Below are 19,927 nucleotides of genomic sequence, written 5' to 3'. Positions count from 1 at the left end.
AGCCATTTGGGTCAGATGATTTCTCTTTTCCCAAATATGAGATTGCTTTCTTTACTTCCTCCTCCTCAAAGTGTCGCTCAAGCCAAGAAGACCTCTCAAGCGAAAGAGGGCACCAATCTAGCCCCTCCGGCCTCGGTCTATCCACTCCATCACTAGAGTAGATTTTGAAAAAACATAATTATTTCCTGCTCAATTTGTCCCTCCTCTTCTGTGATGGACCTGTCTCCCTTTTCTAATTTGACAAGTTTTTCTTCTTCCTTCCGCTGACAATTTTATGGAAAAATTTAGTGTTACCATCCCCTTTCTTTGTTTGCCCAAGTCACTTTAGCTTTTTGTCTTCACGTAGCCTCTTCTTTTAAAATGAGCTCTTCCAACTCTAATTTCAAGGAATTTCTTTCCATTTTCTGATCCGAAGACATTCGACCCCCTTCCTCCTCTTTGTCTAACTCCCTGATTTTTATTTTTATTTTTCCTGCTTTTGCTCTTATTTCATCCCAAACATTCTCAACGTTTTCCTTAGTCCATTCCTTTATTATTTTTTTCTTTGATTAGTTTCAGTTTCTTCATGAATTTAAATCCCTCCCAACCTTGCGGGTTTTCACTCTCCCACCATTCCTTGAATTTCTCTTTAAAATTTTAATTTTGAAGCCACACATTGTCTAATCTAAAAGGACATGGGCCCCACTTAACCACATTAGAATCCAAAATGATTGGACAATGATTTGAGGTAACTCTGGGAAGAGCCAACTGTCTAACATGTGGGAACAGCTCTTCTTTTTATCAGAAACCAACTCCAAATTCGTACTTTCTAATAACTCGCCCATGGACTCTTCAATCCCTTTTTCTTTGGCATGCCACCTTTAGAGATTGAACTAGGCAAAAGTGTACTATATATATAGACTCACGTGGCATGTTGCCTATTGGCTTTTGGAAAAAACTGCTCACTACAATGGACAAGACAAATGAACTAGGCAATGTTGCCTATTACACAAATTATCACTCTTATGAAATTACAAAATAGTTGTTCACTAATTATAAATTTTCTTATTAAAGTGAAAAAACAAAAGTTCAACCACACTATATTATTATAGTTTATTATTATTTAAACTAAACTTACAAATACTGTTTTAAAGTATTGGAGATTTTCCTATTAATGTTGTATTTGCTTTGGATAGTATTCATTTCGCTTTCACCATGTCCAGTTTCGAATTTACTTTTGTTTTCATCAGTTGTTCAACGTTAAAGCAATAACACCAGAAAATAGAAGAAAGAACAAAAAGGCCACGGAATAGATAGTCGAAAAATACGAAAATCCCCATGGAAGAGATGGTAATGACCCCTTTGGAGATGTTAGTTCTGGGTTGCAAGATTTGACCTTTTCCAATGTTCTTTCACATGTGGGAAGCAAAGTTATCCAATATAACCAACCAATTTTCCAGTTGTTTTAGGAGATTTTATTTTCGTCTTCACAACTTATTTTGGCCATTAGATCAAATCATTTAAATCCAGCCGTTGAAAAAGTGGATATACCGATACAATGGCCGTATAGCACAATTTTTGGTATAAAGGTGTTGGCAGAACAACTACGCGGAACCATATGTTGAACAAAATTTTCGTGAGGAAACAGAAATGCTTACAAAAACCAAAAATCCAGATGCATCATAAAACAAGAGCTACTTTCTCTCTAAGCAGTTTCAGAAACATGTTTGTCCAAAAATGCCTTGGCTAGATTACTGAAACTGAGACTCACTTCTTCAGCTGCAGCATATCTCTTCATGACATCAACCACCTCTGGCTTCATAATCTCCCCCTTGTTAGATGCGTTGCATAGATAATAAAGTGATCCAATTGCATAATTCACCTAACAATCAATTAATTTGTCAAATATTCTATATCGTCGTCAAAACATAAATCGGTTTTCATTACAAAGCATCAAGAATCATGTTGATCAATTAAAATGTTAGTGGTGTATAAATAGTTTCAAATGCACACGTTATTTTAAACTAGGTATATCGGCTCAGTTCAGAGTGCCTCCGCTTTGATAAGAGTTGATCAGGTCCAACTTTTGAATCCCACCCCAGAAAACAATTAGTAAAACCAATGAGAATTATGAGGCTATAAAACACATATGAACTACTCCTGCAACCAAAAAAGAAACAGAACAAGCATGGAATGTGCACACCGACACAAAGTACAAGTTCCTACTTACAGTGTTTCTAACTGGGCTTGATAAACATTGAATAACAAGAGGGATCCCACCACACTGAGTGATAATTACGGCATTTGCTGGATCTGCAACTTAAAACATTAACGTTAAAACTTAAAATAAATACACACATACTAGTGCTAGCTACTTACTAGCTACTTACTAGATGGTGTCTTAAGAAACTAGGAGTAGCAGAGTCAGTATAAGGATTAAATAGGTAAGCTTACCGGCGCAGCAATTGCAGATTCCTCCTAAACCAAATTCCACCAGCTTCTCATTCGGTTCCGTTATGCAGTCCACAAAAAGTTCCAACACATTGAGCTGTTTGTAATCTTAAAATGCTTATCAGGCTAAAATGGTCATGGAACTTTTATACCAAAATAGAAAACTGAATATCAAAATACGTTTTATACCTGCCGCAAGAAGGTGTAGTTGTAAGGATCATAAGCAAAGTTGGCCAAATTAGCAACAATTTTCTCTTTTGTCTCTGTACAGAAAGAAAGGAACAAATAACAAATCAAATGAACTTGAGATGAATCAGTTGACATTGACTCATCAGAAGAATTCTAACACCAGATACCCTGTCTCCTGCCTGATATCACAAAATTACTGACACTCGGTGGAAATGAAGATCAAAATCACAACAAATTTTTCATTGACAAGGTTGAAACTAGTGCTGCAAGTGCTAGGTTATCACTTTTAATCATGAAAATGCACAAATATAAGAAAGGGTCTAGGCACCAACATAAGCAACGAAATCCAAACTGCAGAGAGATAGAGAGCTATAAAATGCAAGGAAGAAGGTTGAAAGTATAGGCAAGGGCAAGGCCATACCTTCATCATCTGTTGTATTCTGAAATTGAGAAACCAATTCCTGGAACAAAAAGGAAGACCTAAGCTGGATAATAATAAAATTTTCAATTAACAAGAAGATAGATTTTTACGGTGTAGGGACAGTTACCTGAAGGTATTGCAGCCTTGGAGTTCCAGATCTTCCAGTTCGCTCTTCTTGCCTCCGTTCATTCGTAAACATTATATGCCTCCGAGCGCGAGGAAGAAGAAGAAGAAGAAGAAGAAGAAGAGAGGTCGCCTGTTTTTCTCTTTTTTTTTTCCTAGGTTACTAAATGAAGATAAGGAAAACGTTAAACAAATACGACGTCGTTTTGGCTAGGTCGGTGTCAAAACAAACTAAAGACGCGCGCTGCCTTTGCTGCATTTCAGTGAGGAATTTTATCGAGCTGGTGGTACCACTCTTGCCTCCTATGGTGTTTTCCGGCCTTCCGGGGGTCAAGTGACCACCCTTTCCCCAACGCGCCTGCTCCAGCGGTTCCTTCCACTCGCACGGAGTCGTATTGAGACCGCTCAAGCTCAGGTCTGCAATTTTTGCCTATTTGGTTGTATTTGGATTTTCAGCTCTCTGTCTGTTTATCTATATAGCTCTACCTCTGGCTTTTCAGCTCACTTCATCTAATAGTTCCATTGTTTCGAGCATGCCTTATTATAGTTCGTAGTTGGCTCTCAAGGAACTTGGTAGAGTTACTTTCATTCTTTGTAATCTTTGTATGACCGCAGCAAGACATGATTTGCAAACATTAGTAGAATTTGGATAATTCATCGCCATTTGGGATTAATTCTTTTGAAGTTATGATGCTGATTCTACTGAAGCAGTAAAATAAAAGGATTAAATATAGTCCACAAGGACCACAACCTTGCAAAGCCCCGACAGCCAGCACTGGCATGGCTTCATGGGTTGGGAAATTGAGAAGAAATAACAAAGAATGATAATTAACTTGTTAGGCTACTGCATAAGAAAATTATTTCAACCATTTCAACTACTTCATCATGCTTTTACTTTTAATTTGTACCACCTCTATTATTGTCGTACGGCACGTAGTGAATTGAGATGATATACAAATAACAGTACTCTTATTCATGTGGTGCATGCTTGTTAAGTCAGTTGCATTAATCATTCTCTTGAAGGTTAAGCTTACACCAATAATTACACCAATAATTACAGCATTAGCCATAGATTTCACATAATTCCCACTGCTAATCATATATTCTCTTTCTCTGACTTGATTGAATTCTGAAGTTCCAACTAAAGTCAATATTTTATGTAAAAATTAAGAAAGAAAAAAAAAGATTGATAATGGACCCATTGGAATAGAGAAGATTCTTGTATATAGAACTGCAAAGCAAAACAATAATTGAACCCATTAGACCCTCATAAACTTCTGAATCCAACACACATCATTACAAGCAGAATTATACATACCCTTGATCAAGAAACAGCATCGCTGCCTTTTCATCTATACTCAAATCCTGAACTCGAAGTCCCAAATACGGTATAGATGCTGTCTCTACCAATCCTGTGAAAACAAAACTGCCTGGGAAAATAATTAATCTTATTCTTCTGAATTGTGAAATATCATCCAGTATTAAACATAAATATACGAGCATTGACAGACTAAATACTAAGAACCCACAGTCCACAAGCAAGTGATGTTAAGGACACTGTTTGCCATTCCCAGGGCACCTCCCATTGCTTCAAAATCTGCCGGTCCGCTTCATTTTCCTGCTAATTTCACCCAAAAAAATGTTTAGTTTTAACCTTTGTTATCAGAGTCATTCTGTTTGAGTCAACTGAAAGCTAGTTGGAGCTGAAAAGTGATAACGTCTTCTTGTAAATCGCCTTTGGGCTTTCCTCCACCATTGAAAAAAAAAATGTAAGGCAACCTTCTGAGACTTTTGAGCCTTGAAAGCTGGGTTGATTGGGGTGGAGAAAACTTGGCGTTAAAGCTTCTGTGGGCGTTGAGAAAAAGGGCATGGCTTTAGTTTTGGGAGGAACTTAGCTTGGGTGAGCCTGAGAAACTTCAAAAGGAAAATTGAACTAGAGATGTGAATGGCGCATAAACCATTTCTGGTTTTAGTAATGTATTTAAATTTGATTTTTGAAACTTGGGTGCTTAATGCTTAATGAATTATCCAAATTCTTTTTAATCTTTGTAATAACCGTAATGAAAAAGTTAGAAATAGTTATAAGTGGTCGTCCTAGACTCCTAATTCCTTTTGAGCTCCCCTTACATGTGTAGAACTGGTACCAACATTGTCATTTGTTACTGTGCATTGTCTATATCTTTCACCCAATGAGTCAGTGCCTTTTGCCGTTGAGTGAATGTTTGTATTGCTATGGTTGTTTGGCATTATTCTAACATGTGATGTTTTTCTTCATTTTGTTATGTGGGAAACTTGCAGGATGGGCAATATCTCCGACCTTCTGACCCTGCTTATGAGCAAGTACTGGATTCCTTAGCCATGGTAGCTCGACATAAACACATACCTCTTTTAGAAGCGCTTCTAAGATGGAGAGAAAGGTGGGTTTCTCCCTTTTCCAAAGATATGTGGGAGGCATTGTTGTTGATCTGAGTTATTCTTTGTTTTTGTTCTAACCATATCATTTTGTAACTGGGAAAATCTTTTTGTTGCAGTGAATCACCAAAAGGTGAAAATGAGGCATCTACATTCCAAAGAAAGGTTTGTATGGAGATTAGTTTGTTAAAAGCTTGTTTCTTTGACCAGATGCGGTTGTTCTTTATTGTATATGGTGGAGGTCAAGAAAGTTCGGCCTCTAACATCAATGCAGTTCATAGCTCTTTATTGCATAAAATAGCATCTAAAAATATCAGAATTTATGGGTTTTTTCATTATTTTCAATGTATGTCAATATATTTATATATATATAATGTATTTGTTATTGGGGAGTCTGCTTCATTAGTTATAACTTTCATACTACGTTTACTGAAGCCCAGCATGCGGTGGAGTGCATTTTTTGTTCAGCATGTATTCGCTTTTTCGAGTGCTGTCCGCAAGAAGGACTTGCAGGTTAGTTCATTGCGTTGGCATTTTACTTTGCCTTTAGGCTTGTGAAGTTGTGCTATTGAGCGAAATAAAACAAGCTTTGTTCTTACTGCAGAGAAACTTTGGTCTGGGCTTGAAATCTCTTTACCAACAAACACAACAACCCATTTACTCATTTTCTACTCTTGCACAGAACCAAACAACACCCACCAAGAATTTCAAAACATTCTCCCACATTTTCCAGCAATGCTCCCATGGCAGAGCTCCGAATCCAGGAAAACAAGCCCACGCTCGCATGATAGTTTCTGGGTTTGAGCCCACTGTCTTTGTTACAAATTGTTTGATCCAAATGTACGTAAAGTGTGGCGTTTTGGAATATGCAAGTAAGGTGTTTGATGGAATGCCGCAGCGGGACACGGTCTCGTGGAACACCATGATTTTTGGGTATGCTGAGAGTGGAAACATGGGGTTTGCGCAGTCTTGTTTTGATGTTATGCCCGAGAGAGATGTGGTCTCTTGGAATTCTTTGATTTCAGGGTACTTGCAGAATGGTGACTATCATAAGTCTATTGAAGTTTATGTGAATATGGGGAATGTGGGTGTGGAATTCGACTGTACTACGACTGCTATGGTTCTGAAAGCATGTTCTGTTATGGAAGAGATTGGTTTGGGGATTCAAATTCATTGTGTTTCAGTCAAGATGGGTTTTGATATTGATATGGTCACAGGAAGTGCTTTAGTAGATATGTATGGGAAGTGTAAGGAACTGGATTGCTCACTTCGGGTTTTCCGTGAATTGCCTGAAAAGAATTGGGTTTGTTGGAGCTCTGTGATTGCAGGTTCTGTTCAGAATGACCAGTTTGTCAAGGGTATAGATCTGTTTAAGGAGATGCAGAAAGCAGGAGTCGGGGTAAGCCAATCTATCTATGCTAGTGTCTTCAGGTCCTGTGCAGGATTATCTGCATATAGGTTAGGCACTCAGTTTCATGTACATGCTATAAAGACAGACTTCCTATATGATGTGATAGTTGGAACTGCCACATTGGACATGTATGCAAAATGTGGCAGTATGTCTGATGCTAGAAAGATATTCAACTTGATGCCAAATCGTAGTTTGCAGTCATATAATGCAACTATTGTTGGCTATGCTCGAAATGAGCATGGTTTTGAAGCTCTTGAGTTATTTCTGCTTTTGCTGAAGTCTGGTCTTGGTTTTGATGAGATAACATTATCTGGTGCACTCAGTGCTTGTGCAGTGATCAAGGGGCATTTGGAGGGGCTTCAACTGCAAGCATTAGTGGTTAAGAGTAGCTTGAGATCAAATATATGTGTAGCAAATGCCATTTTGGACATGTATGGTAAATGTGGAGATCTGTTTGGGGCCTCTCGCGTGTTTGATGAGATGGTAAGTAGAGATGCTGTGTCTTGGAATGCAATTATTGCAGCTCATGGACAGAATGAAAATGAAAAGGAGACACTTTCATTCTTCGTTTCCATGCTCCGCTCAAGGATGGAGCCGGATGAGTTCACCTTTGGCAGTGTTCTAAAAGTGTGTGCGGCTCAACATTCTTTAAATTATGGGATGGAAATCCATAGCAGAATTTTTAAATCTGGAATGGGCATGAACTTGTTTATTGGAGGTGCCCTTGTCGATATGTACTGCAAGTGCGGAATGATGGAAGAGGCAGAAAAGATACATGACAGAACAGAAGAACAAACCATGGTTTCATGGAATGCAATCATATCTGGTTTCTCACTACATAAGCAAAATGAGGATGCACAGAGATATTTCTCTCAGATGTTGGAAATGGGTGCAGAACCTGATAACTTCACATACGCAACGGTTCTTGATACCTGTGCTAATTTGGCTACTGTTGGACTTGGGAGGCAGATCCATGCTCAGATTATCAAGCATGAATTGCAATTAGATGTATACATAACCAGCACTCTTGTCGATATGTACTCAAAGTGTGGCAACATGCAAGATTCTTATCTAATGTTCAAAAAGGCACCTAAGCGAGATGCTGTTACATGGAATGCCATGATTTCTGGGTATGCAAACTTCGGCCTTGGAGAAGATGCCCTTAGAATTTTTGAGAACATGCAGCTTGAGAATGTTAAGCCAAACCACTCCACTTTTGTTTCAATACTCCGAGCCTGTGGACATATAGGACAAGTTGAAAAGGGTTTGCATTATTTCCGCACAATGCGTAATGACTATGGTTTACACCCTCAATTGGAGCATTACTCATGTATGGTGGATATCATAGGGAGGTCAGGTCAAGTTCATGAGGCCCTGAGGCTTATTCAAGATATGCCTTTCGAAGCTGACGACATTATATGGAGGACGCTGCTTAGCATTTGCAAGCTCCATGGAAATGTAGAAGTGGCTGAAAAAGCAGCCAGCTCTATTTTGCAACTGGATCCTCAAGATTCTTCTACCTATGTTCTACTATCAAATATATATGCTGAAGCTGGAATGTGGGGTGAGGTCTCGAAGATGAGGAAAACAATGAAGCATAGCAAATTGAAGAAAGAGCCTGGTTGCAGCTGGATTGAGGTGAAAGATGAGTTACATGCATTCCTGGTTGGGGACAAGGCTCATCCAAGATGTAACGAGGTGTATGAGAAGCTCGATTTGCTAGTTGCTGAGATGATGAGAGTTGGATATAGGCCGGAAATTGATGCCCTGCTTGATGAGGAGATGGAAGAACAGGAGCTTGAAGATAAGCTCAAAATTAGTATGCATAATGAGTAGATTAAAATCCATTTTTCTTGTTCGAATTCAGAATACGGAATGAGCTGGGAAATGAATATGAATGAGTTGGAAAACAAGTCAAACAACATGTTCACAAGAATGACCAATTTTTGCAAGTCCAATCCACAAAATAGTTCTTAATTTAGTCTCCTTCATATGAGCATAGTTACCTTATCTTGCATCAGGTGACTGAATATCAAGTTATCATATTTGGAATTGATGGAATTTGCTATCATTATCCTCCACTCCTAATAATTTGATACCTTTTACATCGATAAATAGTTTTTTTACCTTTACAAATCATCATGGGGGTCCTGGAATTGTCTTGTTTATTTTGTGAATATTCTCATTTTCAAATCTCTTGTGCTTGCCACTAATGGGGCCGTTGGTGCATGATAAATTCATGTGCCACAGTTACAGAGGCATCTTTTGGTATTTGGATTTTCACTCTGATTATATGCTAGAATTACAGGTTTTTCTCCCAAAAGGGTTCTTCTCATATTCTGTGGTTGTAATGTTTCCCCTGAAGTTGGCTTTTAAATGTTTTCTTTTGGATGTTATGGTTGGTGTTTGGTGTTTGGTGTTTTATTTCCTTTTACATTGTCAGATCAACTGTTTTTTCCCCCCTTTGTAATTATTGTTAAATATGATTTTTTTCTATCAAGCTAGTGCTGTCTATTACATCCTCCCCTGGCATGTTTATATTTTTCATTTAATTTCATGCTGACAATTTTTGTGTCAGGTTGGTTACCCTTTGGCAACTCTTCTTCTATGTCTTGGTGATGGTTTCATCAACAACTTAAGCTCTCACTTGGATCAACTCTACAAGCTTCTTAGAGTGAATCCAAGAACAAATTTGCATAGAGGACAATAAAGCGTGCATTTGTTTAATTGGTTGTTGTGTCCCTGGTCCAATCATGTTGTCTTATCATGTTAATTTGTTGAGGGGTAGGAGCCTATCCTTGTGGTCTTTCATTCAGGTGTAAGTTGTATGACATTATGTGGTTTATTCATTTAGGACAAGACCCATCGTTTCATGGCCTTGGAATGTCTTCACCGAGTTTGAGCTTTTACTTGAGAGTCCACACAGAGGATCAGCCACCTAATTGTACATGAGACTACTTGACAGTGTAACCTCACAACTCTTGACAGTTCTGAAGAAAGGAATGCTTACTCAGGACATCCAACATGATAAACTTGTCGAGTTCCGTGTGACCTTGATTTTGCCATGAACCATATGATACTCAAATTGCTGAAGCAAGATAGTACTAGTGAAGCAAAGGTTATTGGTCTCCGTTCTTTGCTTGCCATTGTCATGTCAACTTCAAGTAGCTGAAGTTTTCAACTGATCTTCCTTTGAGTCTTCATATGCCAAAAATATGAACCTGAACCAATATTATAATCGATGTCTTGAAAAAGCATGAGGTGTGTTATCTTCATATGTTTAACCATTCTCTATTCACTTCCCTGTCCTGCTTTTCATTTGAGTTGCAATGTTGCAAATGTGTATCTTATTGTGTTTCATTCATGGATCTTTTTCTAATGTTTCAGGGATGACATCATGCAGAGCTGCTATTGGGATTCTGGTGTCCATTTAATTTTGGACGAGAATCTGATGCAACCCCTCCTGACGTGACACTTCAATCTGTAATATTTGAGAGCCTTGATAAGAACAGGTGGGCTTGTTGTCTTAGTGAGCTTGTCAAATACGCAGCTGAACTTTGCCCAAGATCTGGCCATGAGGCAAATTAAGAATATTGTTGTTTACGTATAGTTATTTTAACACATGTTTCTTTTGATTTCAAAAAAAGATGTATGTTCCTTTCCAGTATTGGTGTGCTCTTCTGAGTTTGAACTTATTGTATTTAAGAGTGGCTCAACTAAAGAAGGGATTACTAATATGTAGAGTTTGCGGAAAAAATATATATATATAAATCTTAGGTTACACATACACGTTAAATGTTTTTGTTAGGCAAGATTTCGGTGCACTTGTGCTGGGAACATGATTTTGCTTGTATGGCTATATTGCTCTTATCTTTTACATGCTTTGTTAGGATCAGTATTTCCAGGTCAACCCAAATTTCAAGACTGAAATTCCACGATCTTATCGCAACACAATCTTTATTTGTAGGGCAGAGGTTATGCAACGTTTGGCTCATATCACATCTGTTGAGTTGGGTGGGAAGACTAATGAGTCACAAGATGCAGACAACAAATTGGATCAGAGGCTTATGTGTGCAATGTTTGTATGTTCGTCCGCCAAATAATAGAGAAGCTGGTAGTATAGTTGCAGCCCAAGATCTTTACCATCTAATTTTGTCCGTCTCTAAAATCTTGATCTGAGGCACATATAGTAAGTACTGTTAGAGGTTTGTTTAATTTCAGTATAACCCTTCTCTCTTCTCTTTTTCTTGTTTCTGTGAGTACAATAAATTTGTCGTGGGGTGTCAGAATCTGGGGTCAGTTCTAAATCCATACTGTAGGATGCTATTATGTTACTACTAGTTTGAGGTCTGTAAGGGTTTGCTCTAATTACAGAACTTATAATCTTTTTCTTTGATAACTATTCCATGCTTCTTGATTTTTTCAACTGGTTAGACTAAATTTCGTCTCTAAATTTAGCATGCAGCCGCAATGACTCTTGGCCGCTCGCATCTGGAAGCATGTGAAATCATGTTTACTGAGCTTGCTGCATCTTTCATTGATGAGGTTTCTTCTTCGGACACACAGGGAAAAGCAAAGTGGAAGGTGCTGTATGGTTAAACTCCTCAAATTTCTTTTGTTTGATGCTTTGACATTTGAAGAAGACACTGTGCATTATTGCATTATCTATTTTCTGAATATGTACTGGAGAGTGCGTCGATTTGCAGTACTTTATAGTTGTGTTACTTGATATTGAACTCTAGAGGACTTATGGTATGCTTATTGACTTTAATAGTATTTCTATATATTTTTTTAAATTGTTTATATCATGTTATTACAATTTACATATCATAAATAAATGGGTGAATTTCGTATCTAATATAACAACTTCCATAATAAGCACGGCCACCTCTCATTCCTTGCAATGCAAGTCATAAAGATCCCAAGTATATTGAGCTGCACCATAAACTAAATCCGTGCTCGATACCCCAAACATGAAGTTCCCGTAAGCATACAACAATCGACTAAATGCTTGAAAACATAATTTGTATAACAACTCATGAACTTTTTTATCAAACAAGGGAACATCAATGAACTTTGTATTTGTCATAATAATTCCATTAGTTGTGTCAATTTCATGTAAGAAATAGGCATCTGAGTATTTTAAGAGACAATCCTTGTACAACTATTGCAAACTGAGGCTTGCACTTAGCCCATATAAATTATATGCAAGATCAAATTTTCCAACCAGTGCGGTTCGATATAGTTTACATAATTGTGTCAATAAACGATCCAAGTTAGCTTCATAAATCCCCTTTGCCGGAAACATTTATCGCCTATGCATAAAGATTAATCAAAAGTTGGATGTAGTGACTCAATTTCCCACCTATATTAATTGTTAAGAATAAATTCATAATTAGAAAAATCTTGAACATAAAAGGGGATTTGGTGAGTGCCTTCCCATAAATAACATTTCAAGTAACACAGAATGAGAGAAATCGCCCATGATACTAGGGCTGGGCACGATTAAGTAATCGTGCCATTGGAGAGTTATTGACCACTGAAGGCTAATCAGTCACAAGATGCATACAACAAATTGTAGACCACGACGAAGACTATGCGAGCAGAGGGGCAAAAAAGAGGAGAATGAGAAGACAGAGAAGAAGAGGAAAAGGATAGAGAAGCATAGAGAAAATTTTCAACAAAAAAAGCAAAGAGAAAAATGGACGGAAAAGGATAGAGGATAAAATAAATTAAGATGAAGAGAGGTGGAGAAGAAGAAAAAAGAGAGAGAAACAGATGGGAAGAAAAAAGAAAAGAGAGAGAGGTGTCAGGGTGTTAGGGTTACCCTAACATGCTTATAATATATATTTTTTAAATAAGTGATAGTCTAAATTAGAGATGAGGGATTTCTCAAACACACATACAACTATGATGTCGTGAAGTTTAAAACTGAGACTTTTAATTTGTAAGTCAAGACCCTTTTTCACTCGGCTAGACCCTGTTGATGCTTATAGCATTTTTTTTAAAATTCGAATGGAGAGTGAATAAATAACATGCTTATACATATATTACACAAGAAGACTAACTACTCTAGTGCTATCTGACCTTCTTTGCCACAATGAGGTTTGGTGTTCAACTCTCCTTGGGTGTGTTCGATCTAAATCAGTGGTTTGTAATTATGGAATCGTGAATCGGACTAGTTTGGTCATGTTGTAAAGTAAGAGATGAAGCCCACATGAAAGATGTATTAGTTAAAAACTTAATGATGATGTTGGATCTCAATATTCAGTGGTACGTTTCATACTCTATTATTTTATTTTTATAATAGATCCAATATTTTTTAAATGTTTCATAAGAAGTGCCCGACCCTAGTTTTCTCTATGAAGCGACGTTGTATAATTTGTTGGGCTTTCTTTGTCATTTAAGCTGGAACACAAGTTGTGAGGAGCAAACCCCTTCTTCGATTTTGTTGTGCGGTACAGCGGTAGTTTTGTCTTAAGCAACAAACTGTGCTGTGCGCTTTTTTTTCTATTTCAAAACATGCAAACCTAACCCTATTCTTCTACCCGATAATCCCATATTGATATTAGAATCTCCTCACCCGTAGCCTGCAAGTGAGCCCCTTTTTTTCAACAACGAGCAAGGAAGTCCTATAATTCTCTAATTATTTGCAGTAGTAAGATGAAAAGAGAAGGTGTTGTTTTATAACTTCATGACATGTTTATTAATCTGTAATTAGATTATAGGAGGATTTGAATTGAGGAAGAGTTGGATTGAGGATAATTAGATTTCGAATTCTTATTGAAGTTGTTTACTAGATCATATGGAATTGGGGTATGAATGATACTAATTACTAAAATGTTATCGTTGTTGGGTTAAAGTATATGGTAAATTTGAAAATTTGAAAATTGTATAAGGATATATAATAGATAAAAAAGATGAATTATCAATGAGTTAGTTCTCCAAGAATTAGAATACCATCTTCCACCTAATAATTGAATTCCTCCAAAATAATGAATTCAATTTCTAATTTTGTGTGGGTTCTATTTACTTTTTAATTCATTCATGTAAAGTAAACATATGAATTCTCTGTAAGTGAAATTCAATTCTTAATGAGAATTCTAATTCTTAATTTAATGAGAATTCTAATTCTTAATTATTAAGAATTCTAATTCTTAATTAGCAAACACACGCATCAATGACAACCAAACACGACAAGTAAAGAAAGAGCAAAGTCAAGCCAATCATGACTCAGTCTTCCTCCAAAGAACAACTTTAAAATACGAGAACAAAGAAAATATTAAATAATAAAATGTTAAAACTGATGTACTGTCTCGCTCTACGTTAAACTGGTGAGAAAATTACGAATTGTTAATATCAAAATAATTGACCAAAATAAAAAAGAAAAAGGAGAGACAAAAGAACAACGACTCTGTCCTTCCTGCAATTTCTCCTCCACCCAACTTCTCCGAGCCAACGCTTATCTGAGATTTCTGGGTACCTCAGAAGTCTTGGAGTTAAGCTTGTTCTGTAGCAAAAAGAGTATAAACAATGCCCAATTGGGAGCTGAAGAGTTGTTGCAAGCATGACCAGGTCGTATTCTTAGCGACTATTGGAGTCTTCACCGTTGTGATCCTCGCGGTATGTCAACTTTGGCCTTTTTGCTTTCATTAGAAACTATTTGACTCTGTTTGTTTCCCGAGAAAAAAAAGATAATAAATTTAAGAGTGGTCTCTCTGATGTATTTGTTCTGCTTTCTTGAAGCTTGAGCGGGTTGAGTCGAGTTGTTGAGCAGATAGTTTCATTGGGTTTAAATAAGGGAAAATCTGAGGTCCAAGATATTATCATTCTTGTACTTCTTCTTCAAGGTTTTAAATAGAAGTTTCTTGTTGATTTTAATGGTGTTTTCTTGGTAGTTGACTGTTGTGGGGAAGTTATGCTAATTAGCTAAATACACAATGAGGCTATGTGGTAGATTAGAATTTAGGAAGCGGGTTAATAGCTACCAAAATAAAACTTTATTAGTTTTAAGGTAATGTATTTAACATTTTATACGTTTTCGTGTGTGAGGCTATCCCAAGTTTTTATTTTCTCCACGAACCAAATGTCTCTTTGGAAATTATCATTTTGAGAAACTTTTCTCATTTTTTTCCTTTTAATGTCAAACAAGAATGCAAAAGTTTCAACTTCATCTAAGAACCAACATGTAAAAAGGAGGGATTAGCAATGAGGGAAGATGAAAACATGCAACCAAGATGGTTTGGTCATGTGTAACTAGTTACTCTGGTTGATAAGACTATTGACATTGCACTTGAAAAGTTCGTGGTGCTGTTTGAGGTCGTGAGAAAAGATTTAATGAATATGGGTCAAGGATGTGAATATAGAGGAGTAGTAAAGAACACCTTATTTGGTTAATGGTACATGATTTGGGGAGGGCCTTGTTATGTTGCCTAGCTTTAGTTTACCTATATATGTATCTTGCAGCTTTTTAAAATACTTTTTTTATAAAGTTTTTATCAATCTCATTAATGGTTTAGCATTTACTTGATCAAGTTGACCTTTTGATCTAGAAGTTTGTTTTGGTTGTTAAAGCTGTGGAGGACAATAATACTCACACCTTTTAAGCTCATCACGGTGTTCTTGCATGAAGCAAGCCATGCAATTGCTTGCATACTCACATGTGGCAAGGTAAGAAGAAGTTATTTTTTGTTTTCTGTTATCTTTGGTGCTTAAATGATGTGATCAGATGGCATAGAGGAAACAATGGTTACTTTCTTATATAGATATCTATATTTCAGTTGATCAAAACTTGGTCTTTTATTTTCAAAGTTGTTTGCTTGTTGTGTGAGAATGCACCTCTCTTTTTACACGAGTTTGAGTTTACACCGAGTTCTGATTGATTGAGGCATTGAAAGAAACCTTAGCTGGCAATGTTGTTCCTCACTTGCCTAACAATATTCAGTTTAGAAGTTAGATCAACACTCACATTTTACTTTTCTACACAAGCTTATAGGCCGCGTAACATGCAAGCTTTCGGAAAAGAAGGACTAGAACTTGCTTTGCTTTGGTCCATTCTGTTTTGGTCAGGGGCTTAGCAATTTTTTATATAGTATATGACCTTAGTTTAAATGTCAGAGAATGGGCTAGCTTAAATAGTCAAACGGAAAATTAGCTGCTCTAAATTATAGATGAGGATGATACATTTTATGCTACTCTACACTTGGGAAAGTCCAACTGTAACTTTTCACTTTCAAAGCTTGTTGGTAGTTGAACAGTTGCATATCTTCGATAAGATGTTATAATTATTTCTAATACTATTGTCATTTTTATTGTTATTATTGTTATCATCATAATTATTAACTTTCTCATTATTATCGTTGTTCTTATTTTATTCTTTTTTGTAAATGTTATGTAATCTTGGGATCACATAATTTTCCTAAATGTTCCAAATTTAGAATGATTGAAGCTTATAAATGATGAATGTAAGCACATTGTACCAAGTGTTTCGGTTTTGAAGGCTGACTTACATTAGGCCGACTAACACATGCCAGTTCGTTAAACTTCTTTAGTTTCTAGGTAATTAGCTTCCTCAATCATGGATTTCTAATTTTAATTCATTTTCAGGTGGAAGGTATCCAGGTTCACGCAAATGAGGGTGGGGTCACACAAACACGTGGCGGTATATATTGTTTGATCTTACCTGCAGGATGTAATACACTCTTGTCCCTAATCTTTATTTTTCATTTCAGTGGATCCTTATTTTTGTCCTTCGTTATGAGACATTATTTATTGGCATTTGGCATTGACTTCGAAAAGCAATTTTGGATGTTTTGCATGATATGATTGTCTTACTGGATATGTGCATACATAGTTATCCATATTAAGTTTCTCAATTTATCACACTTGCATTTGATGTGCACAAGCTAAGTTTTCTCCTCAATTTGTTATACTTCATCTTCAGTGCATGTCTAAGATGTGTCTGAGTATATGATAGGGGCCAAATAGTCTGTGTTGGCACATACGTGGCTTCTGATGCTAAAATAGGACACTTTAGAAGTTCTCATGGTTTTTTTTATTTCATGCATGCTGGTGTTATATGAAAACCATGCAGGCTTTGAATTCAATTTTTTTTTTTTTTTGGTCCTAATTACAGTTGTCTTTTCTGTTAAACTAAATAGTTTTGTGTTCTTTAAACTCTTTCCACTCTGTCATATTCAATTTAATGTAATCTGATTTTCAATGGTATACCTGGTCTAAAGTGCTTTCTGCATCCAGATCTAGGTTCATCATTTTGGGGAATGGCTTTGATACTTGCTTCCACAAATCTCCTAACTGCTCGAATTGCTGCTGGTTGTTTGGGTGTTGCTCTGCTTGTTGTGCTTTTTGTGGCAAAAAATGTAAGAGAGTTATGAATACATATTCCTATTCGCATTTAATAAGCATATGCAGACAATTATGTTTTAGCTCCATTTTCATAGTTAGAGCTTTCCGGATATTAATTTCCTCATTCTTGCGTTCTAAATTCTATTGTTTTATACAGTGGACACTTCGGGGACTTTGTATTGGTGAGTACTTTCACATTTGTTTAATACGTATTGGTTTTTATACTATCCACATTCTTCCATACATGATTGATCATTGTTTTCAGGATTCATTGTATTCCTTGCTATAATTTGGGTTCTGCAAGAAACAACAAAAGTCCGTATTCTTCGCTACGTTATTCTCTTTATTGGTACATTCTTATCTTTTCAAGCCTTTACTCTCTGAGATGAACTTGTTTTGGAAATGAAAAGTTGCTTATTTTTCCATTTGAAATTGCAGGTGTGATGAACAGTTTGTTTTCAGTTTACGGTAACCTCAATGGTCCTTAACATAGAAATTACCTATTCTGAACTTCCAAATTACAGATGTTTTAATTTGTGATTATTTTCACAGATATTTATGATGATTTAATATCTAGAAGAGTCAACTCCAGTGATGCTGAGAAGTTTGCAGAAGTTTGCCCCTGCCCCTGTAATGGGGTTGGATGGGGAGTGATATGGTGAGCTTTGTTCAGAGATGTGGTTAGCTGTATTGTTCAGAGAGTCGTACTAATGTTTAAATCTTGAAGTTTTTCTTGCATAACCTAATAATCTCTATACGCAGGGGACTGATATCATTTATCTTTCTTTCTGCGTCGGTGTACCTAGGGCTCGTCATTTTATCCTGAGGTACTATCTGCTGCTTCACTCTGTTTTAGAAGAATATCTGGAATTTGTTATCCAATTTTATCTGAAAAAGATTACTCTGCTTAACTAATGATCATGGTTAGTTTCCGAATCATTGTATTTGGAAGAGTTGATTTTGCTTGAATGTTTTGAACCATTACAATTTACAATTGTTTCCATGAACCAATTGTGGAACCATTATAATTGTCAATTGTGAAAGTAAAGCTAGAAAAATCATTTCCATGTACCAATTGTGGTCACCTTAATACTATGTACGATATATTCCTCCCTGTAGATGATGTGCCTAGAGCCTCCTCCTATCAAGAAATATAGTGAAATTTGTAGACATGAGATTTATCATTCAAGGATTTATTTTTATATTTTCTTGAATCATTCAAGGATTTGCTCCGCTCTCAGATTTGGAAATGATTATTCTTTTATTTGTTAGCAACATAGATACCCTTGGGCCTCAAATTGTGCAATAGTATTCCAACCCTATGCAACTTTCAAAGGAACATTCGTAAGGGGAAGAATATATATTTGTTTCTGTAGATAATGTACCTAGAACCTCCTCCCTTCTGGAAACATAGTGAAATATATCCACATGGGAATTATCATTCAAGGATTTACTATGTTCTCTGATTTGGAAATGGTCATGCTTTTATTTATTAGCGAAGCAGATGCCCTCAAACTGTTAGTAAGGTGTGCTAAAAAGCACAGTAGTAATTGTCCTTCTTTTTTGTGTAATACTTTGCTTAAATTGCTTTTTGCTTAAATTGCTTTGACATTCCCTTTATTAGAAAATATTTGGTTTTAAAAAAATTTGGGGTTTGCTTTAGGAAAGCTTTCAAGTTTTATTAGCTTTATTCTTGGTTATAGGCTTATAGAAATCATGAAATGAAACTTGTAAATATTAGATCCCTAGTAATATTATCTCTAATACTTATGTGTTCTGTTATTTTCAGGTTCAAACGATTTTTTAGCCTAGTCATCTCGTTGCGACAGGAACCTTCAGCTATCACTTATTCTTTTCAGTCTCTCCATTGATGAGTAGTTAGTTTCACAGAATACTGCATTCTTTCAACCCTTTTGATTCTGGGTTACACCTTGTGATAGTTCTTGTATAGGAAAGTTTGTACTGGTGTATCATAACAAAGGCTTAAAGGTGATTTAAAGAAATTGATGTGAATTTCCACAAGTGTAAACCCGAACCTCAAACTGATTTATGGGGACTGCAGAGCAATCCAAGCTTTCTTTTTGTCCAGGTTGATTTATTTCTTGTGCAAGATTTTCTTCTTTTAAGATTTGAAATGCACCTGAATGTGCAAAGTTTTGATGACAAATTTGAAATTAAGCTGACTCGGTTGGCTTTTATTTTTTGGTTCACTTCAAGATTCGAGAGTGTACATTTAAAAAAAAAAAAAAAAATTATTTATGAATAACGTCCTCACTCTTGTTCATTGATGTGCTATTGTGGTTGTGGGTTTGAAATTGTATAGAACCCCATAAAAAGGATTAATTCCCTGAAACTGAGCCATAAGTCAATGACTATGTCAAAAGCTAAAACTTGAAATCTCATGCAAAGCTCTGAGATGCTCCAGCGTGGTTGCAGACCCTGCACTACTATTCATAATAGGTTTTATCCACTTTACTTCCCACTCAATTATCTTTTGACTATTCTTCTTGCGCAATTATCGTTAACCTTAAAAGTTTAAGTTGTGAAAGAATGAATGAAAAATGAATATTAAGCTT

General features: G+C 36.3%; 3 protein-coding genes across 13 annotated transcripts; 2 read left to right on the top strand and 1 right to left on the bottom strand.

The window, feature by feature from the left end:
• LOC18783663 (armadillo repeat-containing protein 7) lies at positions 1,423–3,309 on the bottom strand. Its single transcript, XM_007217491.2, has 6 exons — positions 3,168–3,309; positions 3,041–3,080; positions 2,620–2,693; positions 2,434–2,527; positions 2,210–2,292; positions 1,423–1,861 (listed from the first exon to the last, which is right to left on the bottom strand). Exons 1-6 carry the CDS (start codon positions 3,237–3,239, stop codon positions 1,685–1,687), a joined length of 540 nt encoding a protein of 179 aa, XP_007217553.1. The 5' UTR covers positions 3,240–3,309; the 3' UTR covers positions 1,423–1,684.
• On the top strand, positions 3,399–11,727 carry LOC18782569 (pentatricopeptide repeat-containing protein At3g02330). Of its 11 annotated transcripts, none has more exons than XM_020560325.1 (9): positions 3,399–3,578; positions 5,462–5,580; positions 5,695–5,740; positions 6,011–6,088; positions 6,258–8,805; positions 9,841–10,247; positions 10,374–10,498; positions 10,954–11,175; positions 11,445–11,727. In XM_020560325.1, exons 2-6 carry the CDS (start codon positions 5,522–5,524, stop codon positions 9,936–9,938), a joined length of 2,829 nt encoding a protein of 942 aa, XP_020415914.1. In that variant the 5' UTR covers positions 3,399–3,578; positions 5,462–5,521; the 3' UTR covers positions 9,939–10,247; positions 10,374–10,498; positions 10,954–11,175; positions 11,445–11,727. The 11 variants fall into 11 exon arrangements, with proteins under 11 accessions (XP_020415914.1, XP_020415908.1, XP_020415906.1 ...); XM_020560319.1 differs by having other exon boundaries at positions 3,401–3,578; positions 6,180–8,805; positions 10,959–11,175; XM_020560317.1 differs by having other exon boundaries at positions 3,401–3,578; positions 6,180–8,805.
• Positions 14,319–19,449, top strand: LOC18782223. Its single transcript, XM_020561080.1, has 10 exons — positions 14,319–14,609; positions 15,561–15,656; positions 16,593–16,677; positions 17,244–17,365; positions 17,509–17,533; positions 17,617–17,700; positions 17,790–17,819; positions 17,904–18,009; positions 18,114–18,178; positions 19,141–19,449. Exons 1-9 carry the CDS (start codon positions 14,520–14,522, stop codon positions 18,175–18,177), a joined length of 702 nt encoding a protein of 233 aa, XP_020416669.1. The 5' UTR covers positions 14,319–14,519; the 3' UTR covers position 18,178; positions 19,141–19,449.

Source organism: Prunus persica, chromosome G3, assembly GCF_000346465.2.
Source record: "Prunus persica cultivar Lovell chromosome G3, Prunus_persica_NCBIv2, whole genome shotgun sequence".
Taxonomy (NCBI): Eukaryota; Viridiplantae; Streptophyta; class Magnoliopsida; order Rosales; family Rosaceae; genus Prunus; species Prunus persica.
Note: the sequence above shows the minus strand (reverse complement) of the source record. Positions and strands in the feature narration are given on the sequence as shown.